General features: G+C 41.4%; 1 protein-coding gene across 5 annotated transcripts in view; it reads left to right on the top strand.

Moving 5' to 3' along the window:
* Positions 1–14,253, top strand: part of LOC105480634 (calcium voltage-gated channel auxiliary subunit alpha2delta 3) — a 932,903-nt gene extending 918,650 nt beyond the window's left edge. For 4 of the 5 annotated variants that reach the window (XM_071091908.1, XM_071091909.1, XM_071091910.1 and 1 more), the window contains 3 exons: positions 13,158–13,270; positions 13,492–13,574; positions 13,838–14,253. In XM_071091908.1, coding sequence (XP_070948009.1) covers positions 13,158–13,270; positions 13,492–13,574; positions 13,838–13,930 — 289 coding nt within the window. In that variant the 3' untranslated portion in view covers positions 13,931–14,253. The remainder of the gene's footprint in view (positions 1–13,157; positions 13,271–13,491; positions 13,575–13,837) is intronic. The other variant, XR_011620085.1, reaches the window with a different exon arrangement.
* Positions 14,254–16,615: the final 2,362 nt, after the last annotated feature.

Raw genomic sequence — 16,615 nt, forward strand, 5'->3', positions numbered from 1 at the left:
AAAAGAAAACTGAGCCCCTCTCCTTTCATTCCATGGGGCTTTCTCCCCCATATTTCAAACCCAAAATACGATTCCTTGCCATCTGTCTTGGGCTGACAATGCCAAAGAACCTCCTGCCCAGGTTGTTTTCAAGATGTGGATAGGCACCATAAATCTCAATAAATCCTCGATGGGCTGAGGATGAGTGGAAGTCATTATCATGGCTCTTACTGATGCGTTCTGTCTACAATAGAATAAATACCACCATGGGACACCACCCTTCAGGCAAAGCATCTTTCTGGCTTTTTGTGTGCCTTCCCCATCAGCAAGTCACAAATGGAATGCCATAATGTGTCTATTGTATACATTTTTGAATACATAAGTATAACAAAGAGAATATGCTGGTCCAGTTTAATCTTAGCACTTAACTATGAAAACACAGCACGCTTCCCACACTCGTGAAATGGAGCAGAAGAGGCCTATATCAGCTTGGTTCTTGGCAGGCCATCCAGGGTAAACCTGGTGTGAGCCATGCTTATGGCTTCTAGGGCAGCTCCCTAAAGCCTAGATTTTCCAACCGCAGGGTGATTAGGCAATGTAGTGGCGATGATACGGAATTTAAGAGCTTACCACTTAATATTCTTTTGTTTACGAATGACAGAGGCTCAACTCAAACAAGCTTAAACAATACAGGGAAAAGTTGAGATGTAAGCTTCAGGTAGGGCTTACTTAAGTTTCCCAAAGGTTAAGACCAAGATCCAGGTTTTCTGTATGCATTTCCCAGCAGGCACTTCCATTCATGAGCACAGGAAAGCTGCCAGTGGCTCCTGAGGCTGAAAATGTCTTTGTGTTCATGTGTTTGGAGTATAGATAAGAACTCTACATTTCAGACTGATTGAAATAACTTAGGTTCAGTACCCATCTCTGAACCCATTGCTTTCTCTAGAAGAAGGAATTAATTGTACCAATCCACTTAGGTCTAGACAGCATGCCTGGACAGGGCTGGCTCCTCAAAAGCACCTGGGCTGCCTGAGGGAAGGGTGCAGTCCTTCCCAGAAGGAAGGTATTTCTACCAAAAGAAGGGAGATTGGATATCAAAGAGAAACTTCTATAGAAGGTCAGACAAGGCTCTTTGTTTTCTGAAAGTGGTTGTGGACCTTGAAGAATGGTGAGAATAAACAAAAATTCTGGGCTGCTTAAACCTTGTACTATATTCTGTGAAACTCATTTGCCAAAGAGCTTGTGCTACTTTGAATTATATTTTTATCTTTCATTTTTTGTTTGTTTGTTTTTTGAGACAGTGTCTTGCTCTGTTGCCCAGGCTGGAGTGCAGTGGCATGATCATAGCTCACTGCAGCCTCAAAATCCTGGGCTCAAGTGATCCTCCTGCCTTAGCCTTCTGAGTAGCTGGGACTACAGGCAGACATCATCATACCTGTCTTTTTTTTTTTTTTTTTTTGTACACACAGCCTCACTATCGGTTTCCCAGGCTGGTCTCAAACTCCTGGGGTTAAGCAACCCTCCTTCCTTGGCCTCTCAAAGTGCTGGGATTACAAGCATGAGCCACCACACCTGGCTATATCTTTTACTCATTTTCCGTTGTTATTCAATGACGTGTAGAAAGCAAAAATAAAGGAGGTCTCTGCCTTGCTCTCAGAAGTCTAGTAGGAAACAAAATTACCCAAATTAAAAAACAAAATATTAATAGCTGTCTGCCTGGTTACCTAGAGAAAGATGGAGGGAAGGAAGATACTAGCTGGCCTACTCACTATACTGTATTGATGATTAAATCAATTCCTACTGCCACCAACCTGTAGAATTGGAGGCATCTTTCCTTCTGACTTTTGATTTGAGCGCCTATTGGGAAACTATTTGTTTTCTTATTTGTTTCATTTATGGCTTCTTAATGTGTGTGACCTCTGCCTCCCAACTGACATTTACAGAAGCCTCTCGTTGGATCTCACTTTTAAGTGCCCTAGAAGGTAACTCTTCCATTTGTTTTCCTGGGTTACCAAAAGAGAATTTTCTATACACTCCAAAGCTTACAGTTTTGAGACTATCCTTTATGTAGCCTAGAGTGCTGGTGTCTGTCCTAGTCATTTCCAGTTTAGCAGTACAAGGATGGCAAAATCGCTGTGAGCATTTAATTCCACACGCATACAGAAGGCTGTGGATTTTATGTGGGTGATACAGGTACCTACACCATGTCATGGGAGAATGGAGGAGGACATACTTCCCTTTGAGAATGAGGGCTTCGCGGAGAAAGTGACATTTAATAAAACTTTTAGAACTGAATTGGGGTTCTCCAGAGGTGTGGGAGGAGGTGGCTTCAACAATCAGAGGCTTTGCTGGTCCCTGAACCAGCGGCATCAGCATTGCCTAGTAGAAGGTGAGAAAGGCAGAATCATGGGCCCTACCCTAGACCCACTGAACAGAAACTGGTATTTCAGCAAGATTCTCAGGTCATCCATAAGCATTCTCAGCTTGAGAAGCACAATTCTAGACCAGTCAGTCTTAGCCTTGAAGGACGTTGGAATCACTCCAGAAGCTTAAAGAAAAAAAATACATATATATATATATATATACACACACACACACATATATATATATACACACACACGCATGCCTTGGTCCTTCTTGCAGGGATTCCAATATAATTTATTTTAGGTGTGGCCATCAGTAGAAAAAAAATGCAAAATGAAACAAAACAAAATGCTCTTCAGGTGATTCCAGCGAGCAACCAAGGTAAGAATTAGAGCTCCGTCTGGGTCTCAGCACTGTGAGAGAAGCAACATGGTGCACTCAGGGGCTCGTGGGTATGTCAGCAGCATGGATGTTGGACAGGAAGGTGGCTTTGGGGGTGAGATGGTTGAACACATCAGGCTGGAGAGAGAGCCAGGTAGAACATAAAGGGCTTGTTTGCTTCACTCAATGCAGACCATCGGGTAGATGACAGGGGCTGTAGAAAGGTATAAAAAGAGAGATAGGGTGTCAGCCTTGCACTTGGGAAGGACCACTTCAAGAATGGGTCATGGCAGGGAGACCGGCTGGAAGATAAACCTAACATTTTGTGGATTAGCAGGGTTGGCTTCATAAGTGGCCAGGCCAAGTGCAAATAAAAGTGTGGGCTGCTTGTTTAGAAAGCAAGAAAAATGTGTTCTTAAAGGTATGAAAGGTTACAACTTTTCCTTCTTTCTGTGGTCTCTCTTGACTGCTCATGATATTTTTTAATTTGCCATTTTAATATTGTGCTCCTTCAGACACAGGGCTGCTCATTGGCCAAGTGCTTAAGGAGTCCTGCCCAGTTACCTGACAGGGTGTGCGGCTCAGCGGCCACAGAGCTTCTCCCTCCCACTAGCCACAGGACGGAGGTGCCGTGTCCTGGCTGGAGGAAGGGACTGAATCTCCCTTTGCCAGGGGCTCGCTGTCCTTACTCATGCGGGACAGCCGGTCCCCAAGAGATTTCAATCTTTGCATCAGATACCAAATATACTTGGGTACCTGGATCAGGGTGGGCAGGAGGTTTGCCCCTGCTAAGTCACCCACTGAGCATGCTGTGGCACTGCCAGTCACTCCCAAGCCTTGACCCTCTGCATGCCTGGCCCAGGCCCAGCCAGGTGCAGGTGAGGTGAGGGGCAGGGCTCTAGTTGCTGGGCTGAGTGCAGGAGAGGAATAGGTAGCTGGGAACACCCTGGGGAGATGAAGGAGAGTGTAACTGTATATGAGCAAAGGCTCAACCACCCCCTCCTCACAGCCCTCCTCTCTCTAATCCTATGCATGCCCCATTGGCCTCTGGACTTCACTTATATAATACAAATTCAGAGATAAAATTGAGAATTTTAAGAGAGCCATGCCTGCAGAACACTCAACTCCAAGTGACCAGCCCTTCTGATAGTAGGCCCCTCTGCAACTACAGTAGTTGCACCCATAAAGCTGGTCCTGTAGGATGGAGATGGAAGGATGGATTTGAGAGACATTAAGGACATAGTCAAACCAGGGCATGGCAATGTTCAGGGAGGAACATGTTGAGAGTTCATTGGAGATCTCTGGCTGTATGACTGCATAGAGGGTGACACCATTAAGATATATAGGGAAACGGGAGAAATGATTATGGGAATGGGGACAGGGGCAAGCTTTAGGGACCGGAGAGCACTTCCTTTGTTCCAACAGAGAATCATCTGTCTTTTCTCTGATTTAATTGCATAGGCTGGCACTTTTAGAACAAGAATAAATAACAGAGGAAAGTGAGCCTCCTTGCCTTCTTCTGACTCTAATTAGCCTGCTCTGAGTGTTCTATCCTAAGCATGATGCTAAATTTGATTCACAAATGGGTGCTTTCTTCTGTTCTTTTTAAGAATTTTTTTCAGGGATGGGTTTTGTGTCCAGTGTCTTTTAGGCACCTGTTGAACAGATCCCACAGCACTGGCTGTTTTCCAAGGCTGTGTAGGGCGTCTTACATTAATAGATTTTCCGGAATGTGAACTGGATGTCAAGTGGGGATTTTTTGTAGTCCCAGATTTAGGGGAGGACAAGGTGACACTATGTGCCACAAGTTCTAGAGTTGGCTGGCACTAATTTAGAGTTGGAAATCCTCCCCCAACCCCCTGCTCCCACTCCAAGCTCATTTGGGTTAGAACATGGGCCTGCCTTTTGTCTACCATGTGAACACTGATCAGGGCATATCCAACAAGAATTTCAGTATTCATGGAAAGAGGTATTTCCCTCCACCAGGTACTTTTACCCTTAGGCATGGGTTATGATCCTGTGGTCCCAGCTCCTCAGGAGACAGAGTGGGAAGGATTGCTTGAGCCCAGGAATTCAAGGCTGCAGTGAGCTATGATCACACCACTACACTCCAGCCTAGACGACAGAGCAAGACCATGTTGAAAGAAAGAAGAGAGAAAGAGAGAGAGAGGAAGAGGGAGGGAGAGGGAGAGGAAGAAGGAAGGGAAGGGAAGGGAAGGAAGGGAAAGAAGGGAAGGGAAGGAAAGGAAAGAGAAGAAAGAGAAAAAAAAGAACTGTTTCATGTTTCTATTTTTATTAAGCTGGGACCACTCAATAATCTTGTTCATTTGCATTTCTAGGCCAATCCTCACTGCAGCATGCTATATTGCTTTTTCAGTGTCCTGCTGAAGTTTAGTTACTACATTTCATTTAAGATCATTGCATCGATAATCAAAAGGAGAAATTATTTGTGTATTTCTCTTCCTGTCCACCTCCCTCCTACTGTCTCATAATATGACTATCAAGTTATGCTAGAACACATACAAAATAATTAAGTTTTCCTTTGAATTTAAACAGTCACCAAATATTTGCTCTCAACTTATGGGCCCGGGCCCATGTAGGGAAATGTGGTGCTTGCTGGGGCAGGGCCACTGGGGGATAGGGCCAGTTTCCACCTCCAAAGAGAACAGGATCCTGATGGAGAGCCACAGTCACGTGCCCCATCCAGCTGGGGAATAGAACACTATGAACAGGGCAGTGCCAAATTCATTAGCTCCCTGGGACTGACTCATTGGCTTTCATTTTATCTTTGGATAAAATCTGGAGAATCTATATAAAGGGTAAAAATCTATAAAGGGTGAAATACATCAGTCTAGGGTCAAAACGTTTTAAGATTCTATCCTGACCAAATATTTTTCAAGCCACAGTTTTGTACCCATTTAATGAAAGGCAAGCCAAACAAGCTCTCCACATGTGCAATCCTGTGGTCCTCGGGGGATCTCATCCCTGCGTTCCTCCCCATCCTGCCTGCTTGTTCGGAGGGAGTACGCGGGAGGCATGGTGATCACTTTCATCATTTGGTCAGGAAAGCCCCTCTAGGAAGATAGTGTGCGGCAAATACTCTGTCTTGTCGGGGGAGGCTGTCTTGAAATCGCATCATCTTTTTCCCTCCAGTTCTTTCTCGGTCTGTAGTGAATGGGAAGGGGAGGACTGGATTATTTCAGTTCTGGCAATGGATACATCAAAATTGCTTCCCTCTCCCAACTCCCTTTCCCTCGAGGACCTAATTTATTTCACGCATTTTGACCTATCCCTGCTTAGAAACAACCGCTGTGATTCTCTGCTGAGGCATTTCCCTCCTCGCCTTTTTTGGCCCCCAGGCAAACCCACCAGGCCACAGCCCCTCTGACTATGATGTCAGCCTGGCTGCTGGGCCCAGCTGGATGGAGGTGTGTTTTATGAAGTTCAACCCTGCACCCTGGGCCATAAATACACATTGTACACATAAATGTACAGCTAACATTGCCCAGGCCCCTCCGAAGCACCATGTTAATAAGCAGACAGTAAGTCTTTAAAATATGGAAAAGTAGTTAATCTTTCCGCTGGCAAATCTTTTGTAGGGGGTGGCTTTTCTCCTCTCAGTGTAGCTGCTTGCAGGGCTTTTCAACTCCTAGGATTTGGGAAAGAAAGAAGGAAAGTTGGTTGTGGGGCTTTAAAAACAATATCTTGCATTTGCTGTCATTAAGCATCTGCAGTGAGGGATCACTCTGGGTCTGTCCTCAAGGAGTTTGAGCTCTAATCATTCCAGCACGAGACAGACAGTCTGCTGCCTGTGGCAGAAGAACCGCACTAGCCTGGGCTCTGGAGGGCTGCAGCTTTGGGCTTGAACCTCTGCTCTGCCCCAGTTACTCTAGGTACTTAGTTTTTTGTTTCCCCATCTGTAAAATGGGCATAATTTTGTCTTATTCGTATAGCTGTGGTAAGAGTTTACTTATCCTCGTTGAGTTTCAGTTTTCTCTTTTGTAAAATGGGCTTGACCCTCACAGTTCACTTTATAATTGTTTTAAGAAGACATTAATACATTCTCCTGGTAGAGAACTTCAGGGTACAAATGGAGTTCAAGTCTCCCTTGACAGTTACTCCCTGTCACGGTCCTTTCTTCAGAGGTAACCACTGTTGCTGGTGTGGTGTGTAACCTTCCTGACCTTTTTTTTTTTTTTTTTTTTGAGACGGAGTCTCACGCTGTTGCCCAGGCTGGAGTGCAGTGGCGCGATCTCGGCTCACTGCAAGCTCCGCCTCCCGGGTTCCCGCCATTCTCCTGCCTCAGCCTCCTGAGTAGCTGGGACTACAGGCGCCCGCCACCGCGCCCGGCTAATTTTTTGTATTTTTAGTAGAGACGGGGTTTCACTGTGGTCTCGATCTCCTGACCTTGTGATCCGCCCGCCTCGGCCTCCCAAAGTGCTGGGATTACAGGCGTGAGCCACCGCGCCCGGCCTCCTGACCTTTATTTATACATCCATGCATTAGTTAGATAGATAGGTAGATAGATAGATAGATAGATAGATAGATAGATAGATAGATAGACAGACAGACAGACAGACAGACAGACAGACAGACACACACACACACACACATATAAAGAATTTATAGAAATGTATCTTTTTTTTTTGTACTCACTTTATGTATAAATGCCAAGTACTTACCAGGCAAGTAATCCTAGAGGTTACAAAACAAAAAGGCTTACCAAAAAATTAAGATGCTCAAATCCCTTGGCTGAGTGAATTCATTTAAAGCATATGGCTAGAAGCAAGGGGAAAGAGGGCAGAAGACCTCCCTCCCAGTATCCTGTGTTATGCACTGTTCCTCTGTTCTCCTCTTCTCTCTCCCATCTTCCCGTCCTTTCCCTTCCCTTGTCTCCACCCTCTCCTGCTCTCTTTCCCACTGATGGTGTAGCGAGGAGGACCACACTTGAGAGTTCTCAGTCTGGAACAGGGCCTCAGCAGGCAGAAGGTGCTTGCAGCCAACACACACTTGCCTTATTGGAGAGGTGCAAGGGCAAGTGTGTAGCTTGCCTGTAACCTCCTGAGGCAAGTGATCACCATGCCTCCCTCGTACTCCCTCCGAACAAGCAGGCAGGATGGGGAGGAACGCAGGGATAAGATCCCCCGATAAGAGCCACGCCATTTATCTGTGTGTCTCAGGCAGAGAATGGATGTTGCCAGTGAGTTAATTTAAGGATGACCCAGGAGAGAGCTATCAACCTAGAGATGACAAGGTCTGTGCCTTAAGAATTGAGTGCATTTAATTTTACGTGGTCCTTCCCTTCCTTCTTCTCTATAGGAAGACACTTCATATGTTCTTCCTTTACTATTTCTGTTCAACTTGCATACGCTCTACTTGTTGAGTCCATTTACTCTAATCTAACATGAGTCATGGGTCACTTATGTGCTATCTATACCTAATACATCTTATAAGTTTTATCCGTCTCATTTATTTTTCTTCTTTCTCTGTAGCAGAATTGAATGTTCTTAAATAAATAGTCCTAAATATTCTTAAATACTCGTACTTTATGTATAGTTTTACATTATTTTCCCACTCACCATCTTGGGTCTCCTTTCATGACAGTAAACAGAGATCCTCTTTACCCTGTCACCTGGTACCAAGAAGACCACCGAGTGGACATATTCTTGCTTATTCAATCATTGCCCCAGTGTTGGACATTTAGGTGGGGTTTTTTTGTTTGTTTGTTTTTGATTTTTTGTTTGTTTGTGTTTGCTTTTTTTCCATTTCAGTGAACATTGCTACCAAGAGCATCTACATGACTTCTTGGGTTCTGAACTTGAACTCCATTTGTACCCTGAAGTTCTCATTATTTTAATGAGAAGTAAAACTACAGAGAAAATAGGGTATAAAAGATTTCCACTATAATAATAACAAATTGTCCTCATAGTAGCTATAAAAGTTCACTTTCCCACCCGTGGTATAGAACAGTATTCATTTCTTCAGACTTTCTCCATTATTTGATATTATCGTAGATTTTAATTTTTACCTATGTCCTAATCAAATCATTACTTTCACTTACACTTCTCTAATTTTTAGTGAGATTGAACCCCCTTTTACCTATTTGTTACTCATCTGTGTTTCCTCTTCTATGAATTGTCTCACGAATTTCGATATTGAGTATGGCAAGCAGCTGCCCTTCCCTTTTTTATAAAATCCAATTTTTTATAATTGTCCAGACTATTCTCCATATTTACTCTTCTGAAAGAATCTTAGAATCACGTTCTCAAATTCCATTAAAAAACCTATTGACATTTTTATTGAAATTGCTTTGAATTAAAAAGTTAATTAAGAGAGAAATGACATATTTAAAGTATGAGTGTTCCTTTCCACCACCATTGTACTTCCCTCCAATTTTTAGCTTGTGTTTTTATGTTCCTCAGTAAATTTGCATCATTTTCTTCATAAAGGCGTATGTTTTACTCGATTTATTCTTGGGCATTTTATAGTGATTATTGATACTATCAATGGTTCTTTATTTCACAAATATTTTTCATTGGTTATTGCCAGTGTCAGGCTGTGGTTTTATATGCTGATTATGTAACTAGCCAGCTTGCTGAGTTCTTTTATTAGTTCTAATAGTTGGTCAGTGGGTTCATGTGGGTTTTCTATGAACACAGCAATATCTGTTCTTTGGGTGATTGGGTCGAATTCACCTGGGGGTAGATTCTCAATGAACATTTCAGTTTTGTTCATGGCAATTGGTCTGCTCATGATTTTTATAGCTTGGCCAAATGTAGATAATTTATGCTTTATCCCCAAAGGCGTGTTTCCTCTAAGTTCTCAGATTGTTTACAATGCTATACAGAATAGTCACCAAAAAATGTTTAAAATGCTCCCGTATCTTTCAGGTTATAATGATACTTTGTGACTTAATTTCTTGATCAGGAGTGCCAAAGTTGATTTCTGTCAGTAAGCTTTTAAACCAGAGTTTGATTCTGTTGGTTATCTTCACAGTTTAATTTTTATTGTATTCTTCTGCCTTTATCATTTCAAGTTCTGTCATTGATTCAACAAATATTTACTGAGAAGTTGCTCTGTCCCAGGCACAACTCTAGGTGCTAGAGGTAACTAATAACCTCAGGCAGTTAGATGCAGCCTTGTTACTTTGGAAACTACAGTCTTTTATGAGGGGCAGACAGTAAACAAGAAAGGAGAAAGATACAGAAGGAAAGTTTTGAGGTCATTGGTGTCCTTGGCAAGAACTGATTCAGTTGGAGTGGTGAGGACTACAACCTTGTTGGAATACAATTTGTGAAGGAGGGAGAGGTATGAAGAGAGAGAGTTGGGGGGAGAGAGAGAAGGATTATAGATCATTATTTTTAGGACTTATGGTATAAAGAAAGATAGAGAAACGGGATGGTCGCAGGAGGGAGGGTTAAGAGACAGTTTTGTTTTTCCTGAGCTGGGAGATGTGACAGCATGTTTGCCAGCCTCCAGGAAGGGCTAGTAGATGAGGGAAACTATTTGTGCAACCGTCACTTATCTCTTCTTTTCCACCAGTCACATCCTTGAAGAAGCCTGAGAGATAGGCTTTGCAGAGGGACATTAATACTCAATCCAGTGGACAAGAAGGAAGACAATGTATAGGGCACAGGTGCAGGTTTATCTTCTTATTTTTCCAGCTTCTTGATTTGAAAACTTAGTCAAATATTTGCAACCTTTATTTTTTCTGATGAAAATGTCTAAGATTATACCGCACAAATTTGAATCTGGGCTATTATCAAATCTCAAGGATTGATGAAAGGTATTTTTTAACTTTTAATTTTCACTGTTTATATCATTTTGGTATTAATTTCTAATTGTACTCTACCATAAAAGAAGAATGTATAATCAATACTATAGGTTCTTTGGAATGTGTTGCATTTCCCTGTGTTTGAAAATAATTTATATTCTGTGTTGTTTATATCTGAAGAGTTTTGGGTCCATATTTTTAATAGATCATGCTTTCAGAAATCCCTTTTGTTATTTCTTTCGGTTTGTATACTACTATCATTATGTGAATAAATAATCATGTTTTATCTTGTTAGTGGATTATAATTCTTTTCGGTATGAACTGTTTTATTTATTACATTGTAATGATTTTTTACTCTGAATATTTGTATATTACTACTAAACCTGAACTTGTTTCTTTTTTGTTAGCATATTTTTGATATATTTTCCCCTCCTCCTATGTCATTCTGTTTTAGGAGTGTTTGTGGCAAACAGCATAATGTTTGTAAACCCAATTTAAGAGTCTTTGCTTTTAATATGTGAATCTAACAACCTCACAGTTATTGTGATTGGTAATAATTTTAGGTTTATACTGGCAGTCATGTGTATGTAGGGGGGTGTTTAATTTCTCATGCTATCCAGATTTATCAGGTTTTAAATACTTTTAAATATTTTTTCAATGATTATTCCTAATTTGAAAATATAATTTTCTATAAATGTCTACGGAGATTTAGAATCTATTTTTCTCTGGACATGACATACCTTTGACTCTCTTTTTTCCTCAAAACTTTAAATATATTACTCTGTTTCTTCATCTTCAGTACTCCCACTGAGAAACTGGTTTTATTCTCATTCTAAGTAATTTGTTTCTAGGGAAGCTTTTAGGATTGGTCTGTATCTTTGAGGATAGGAAGTTTTTTACTCATGTTTCAGTGGGCCCATTCATTGAAAAGAATTGGATTTGTTTTTTCAGTGCAAAAAATATTTTCTCCCTTTGGATCTTTTATGTCATATTTTCATCTCTTCTCCTTTATTGTTCATCTGGCAGACACACTTGGCTTAATCTTCTAGTCAGCCATTTGTTCTTCTGAGTGTTTTGTGATCTTGGTTTTGTGGTTTTCTTTGAGACTCTATTAACCTGCCACCTCCAAGGTAGAAATTATGGGCTCTCTGAAGAGAGATATCTCAGGTAGACTATATTTATGTTGATGGGCAAAATCCATTCAGAAGAGGCCAATTGCTGGAGTAACATTCTTGCATAGGCGAGAGTCTAGTGTTAAAGAGGGAAGATAAAGCAGATATAGATATAGATAGATATAGATATAGATGGAATGAATTAGCAAAACAGTCAGCAAGATTGAATATTTCTCTGAAGCCAGATGTAGTTCTAGACAAGAGTGGGAAGGGCAGAGAGTAGGTGTCCCAGTGTGGATAGTGGTTAAGGCATTGAGGAAACATCTTTGCACAGTGGCAAGCCCTGTTCCCTACTACAGATGAAGAAAATGAACATAACTGTGTGATATTAGATGGGCATTGGACATTTATAGAAAAGAAGTCAATTGTGTTGCAGTCTCAGAGGCATTCATGGATCATTCAACATAGGAGGTGACAACAGGTTTAAAAAGGGGGAGTTCCTTTCCCTTCTTTATAACGTCCCATAAAGCAGAAGAACTTTTCTTCATTGCATGATTTTAGTTCACCATGGTGATATACTCAAAAGAATGGAACAAATTTATTGCAAGAAAGGCAAATGAAGATAAAACCTTTGGAGAGACTGACAATTTTGTTAATGTCCATTTGTTAAGTTAAAAATCTATTAAACTGAATTTAATGAAATATTATGAAAAGTTATGTGATAGGGGTTATAAGCATGGAGTTAAAATTATTTAGCTAATCTGTTGGTTCTGGAAGAATATGAGATTTTGATCCCTCATTTGTTCCTCCAAAAAGTCAGTATTGTTTTGTGTTAAAGGATTATTTTATAGTGTCTTTGTCACTTCACCACGTTGGGCAGTGTGAGAAGGAGGCACTGCCAAGCTTGCTTAAGTTGGACTAACTATACTGATGGATCAGAAGGTCAGAGCAGCTATACAGCCTTGGTTCTTACAGAACTTGTGCTCTGGGAAGTGTGGGACCTCATAAATGACTAGCATTAATCTCATTCTAAACACTGTTCCTGTATACTGGGCAGACATCGTGCAAAGCAGTATAAGGAAGGCTCTAAGAAGTTCACTACCTCCTTTGCCATTGGTATGACATAGTTTCACTCTATCCTTGGGGGAAGGAGGAGAGAAAATGCCACTTAGAGGAACATCAAATGTAACTTGGGGTAATGTTTAGGCTCTGGGAGAAGGAGATTAGTCTTTGAAAGTCTCACCTCTTAAACTTTGGGAACAGGTGATTCAACCAACTGTGACTCTTGTGTTTTGTACATACAGCATTTCAGTCTTTCCAAGGTGAGTTGTATGAGCTGCATGTCATTATAGCTATTGTTTTCCTAGTGAAGCTAGGTATTTATAAGTGAAGAGCCTCATGGAGAAAGGTAACAGTAGTAGTAAAACAGTCTCCAAAATTGGCTTTACAAAATATGGTAGTTGCTACCACCCAGGAGAGAAGTCTTCCTCATGACTCTTTAATTGACGGATAGTAAATGAGTGTCTCACTACCTCTTGTTCCAACAGGTCCTTTGTCATCCAGCAAATCCCAAGCAGCAACCTGTTCATGGTGGTGGTGGACAGCAGCTGCCTCTGTGAATCTGTGGCCCCCATCACCATGGCGCCCATTGAAATCAGGTATATCCTTTTGTGTGCAGGTCCAGTCACTACCACGGAAACCAGTAAGGGGGATCAATAGTAAGGAAACCTGGGGGAGAAATATTAGAGAAGGAAAATTACATCCTTTCCACTGTTGGAGAGAGAGAGAGTAGTTAAGAGAGTTGTCATTACCAAGTTTTGACCTCTGAAATGCAGAGTAGAAAAAAGCAATCCTTGGAAACATGCCTTAACTACAGTCAACATAATGAATCCCTTAAGTGTGAACGTCTAAAGGCCCAGAAGATCAGAAGGCGCCCGGAATCTTGTCATGGCTTCCATCCTGAGGTAAGTCTGAGAACTGTTCCTGTTTCCTTTTCCCATCAGAATCACCATGAGAGTCTCACATTGGTCAAAGAACTACAGCTGAAAAGTTTACTCATGAGAAAATAATCCTTTTCAGTAAACTGAATCCGCACATCATCTAGGTCCCAGAAGACTTTGTTCTTACATTAGAGATGGGAGAGAGGTCTGGGGAATCCACATGGTTGGAAAGTTGAAGGTGTCCTGGAGTCCATTTGCGTCTAACCAACCCCTGCCTTTCCCTGTAGGAGAATGCAAGGGAGTGTGGGGGTGCGCCAAGTCTCCAGGCCCAGACAGTCCTTCTTCTGCTCCCTCTGCTTTTGATGCTCTTCTCAAGGTGACACTGACTGAGATGTTCTCTTGGCATGCTAAATCATGGATAAACTGTGAACCAAAATATGGTGCAACATACGAGACATGAATATAGTCCAACCATCAGCATCTCCTCATGATTTTAAACTGTGCGTGATATAAACTCTTAAGATATGTTGACAAAAAGTTATCTTTTTACTTTGCCAGTCATGCAAATGTGAGTTTGCCACATGATAATCACCCTTCATCAGAAATGGGACTGCAAGTGATAGGCAGTGTCCCTTCTGCTTGAAACCTATTGAAACCAATTTAAAACTGTGTACTTTTTAAATAAAGTATATGAAAATCATAATCTCCATGTTTGGATTTGATCATCACTTTATTGCTAAGAATACCAACTGAAAACAATGCATGGGAAAAAGGTCCCCATTCTAGAAACCAGGAAATGATGGCTGTTGGCAGAGCCTTTGTTCTAAAGCAGATTCTAGGCACATATTTAACAATTGTTTAGATGCTTCACTCTCAGTTATAAAAATATTTATAGAAGTAAATCAAAATATCATCTACATGGGACGAGTTTATTACATAGAACCCTGAATTTTGTTGAACTAAACTTCAATGAAAATCATAATTTGGATGCGAACACAAGCTTTCATCATATTCAAGTGGTGAATTATTTGGGAATAGAAATAAGTCATAAATCCTAGGAATTTGGTCTGAGGAGACTTGAAGGAGGAAAAGAACAATGATTATAAATTTGGCTTCTGGCTTTCCCCATAAACAAGATATGAAATTAGATCTCAAGTATTATAAGAGATGAAACTACCCAGACATGTAAGCATTTCTAAACACTGGCTCTTGACCCAAAGAAAACAGATTTCATTGGATCATTGTTACTAAATAAAGTGGAATAATTTCCATGCCTAGGCAGAGTAGAGAATGCCTTACTTTATAGGACAGACATCTACAAGTTATCCAGAGAATCCTACTTAAACTCTTTTAAAAAGGGGCACATTATCCTCTTGATAGTTTAGAAAAACTGATGTCACTGTACTGCTTTATACTAAAAGGATTCCACAACATTGTTGTAACTTTTAAAATTACTATGCCTCCAGTGCTGTTTGTTCTCAACGTAACAATACTGTAACAGGCAAACTTGCCAAACTTTCAACAGCCATGGGGCTATAGAATTGTGACAGTTGATATTATTCACTCTGTGCACTTGGTAAATGAATAAATTCATTTGTTGCTCATACAAATATAAAGATATATTACATTTACACTGATATATTGATATCAGATAAGGAGCCACAATTTATTAAACTGGAATGATAAGACTCTTAAACCCATAAAGTCACAAGTATAAAGGCATTCTATTTATGCCTGAGGTGATGGCCAGAGGAAAATTGCGCTTAATACTAAGAAAGATGAATTTATCACAGATCTAGGTGATTTATAGAAAAATTTAGGTGATTTTAAAAAAGAGCAAGTTAGGGGATTTATAAGAGAGAGAAATCATATTCTAATTAAATTTTAACAAAAATAACATCACATAGCCTATGATTCCCCATTACAGTTCTTAAAAACTGGCAACAATAAGTCAAGCATATTATGATATAATGCTCATAATTTAATGCAAATGATGCAAAATACGTGTAATATAATTGCGTATAATTCCACTCCCAGTCTCATTTTAAACGATGGAGTAACATCATTTTTGTTAAACTGTTTATGGCATAAATATAGCATCCTTGAGTCACACTGTGCCTCATGCCCTTATCAGGGATTACATTCGTGTAACTGACCCACCAGGCACCTCTGTTTGCTGTTCTCACAAGAGCTCCAAGCAACTGGACATTCTATTTATCTACTTGGAACTTGAATAATTTTCTCCAACTTAATGTGTCCTAAGCACAACTCATGATCTCCCTCCATGAAACTTTTTTCTTCCCACTGACCCAACTCCAACCACAAACCTTGGGGCCACCCTATTTGCGCTTTGCCCCGCAGCCCGCCTTGCATCAAGTCTCATGAGCTCCGCCCTTCAAACACCAAACCTGACCACCACTTTTCCCAGCCCTGCACTGCTGCCATCCTCTTCCCAGTCACTACCCCCTGTCCCGGGTCTCTGAAGACCTATGTCCTCATTGGTATCCTCTCTTCCACTGTCAGCGACCACCCAGTCCCACTCCACGGTTGGTTCTCCACACAACAACCAGAGTAGTTTTTCAGAAACAAATATCTGATCCTCGCCTTGCCCAGTGCAATTAGAAAAGCATACACATCCCTTACTGTAGTCCACAGCAGGGGTTCTCCAAGTCTTCTGTGTGTTTGAATGACTCAGGGACCTTTCAAAAATCTCTGGGGCAGGCTGGGCACGGTGGCTCAGGCCTGTAATCCCAGCACTTTGGGAGGCTGAGGTGGGCAGATCACCTGAGGTCAGGAGTTGGAGACTAGCCTGGCCAATATGGTGAAACCCTGTCTCTACTAAAAATACAAAAATTAGCAGGGCATGGTGGCGGGCGCCTGTAATCCCAGCTACTCAGGAGGCTGAGGTGGGAGAATCGCTTGAACCTGGGAGGAGGGGGTTGCAGTGAGCCGAGATCGTGCCACTGCACTCCATCCTGGGAGACAGAGCAAGACTCCATCTCAAACAAACAAACAAAAACTCTGGGGCAGAACCCAGGCATTTCAGTTTTTGTTAAAACTCCCCA

Source organism: Macaca nemestrina, chromosome 2, assembly GCF_043159975.1.
Source record: "Macaca nemestrina isolate mMacNem1 chromosome 2, mMacNem.hap1, whole genome shotgun sequence".
Taxonomy (NCBI): domain Eukaryota; kingdom Metazoa; phylum Chordata; class Mammalia; order Primates; family Cercopithecidae; genus Macaca; species Macaca nemestrina.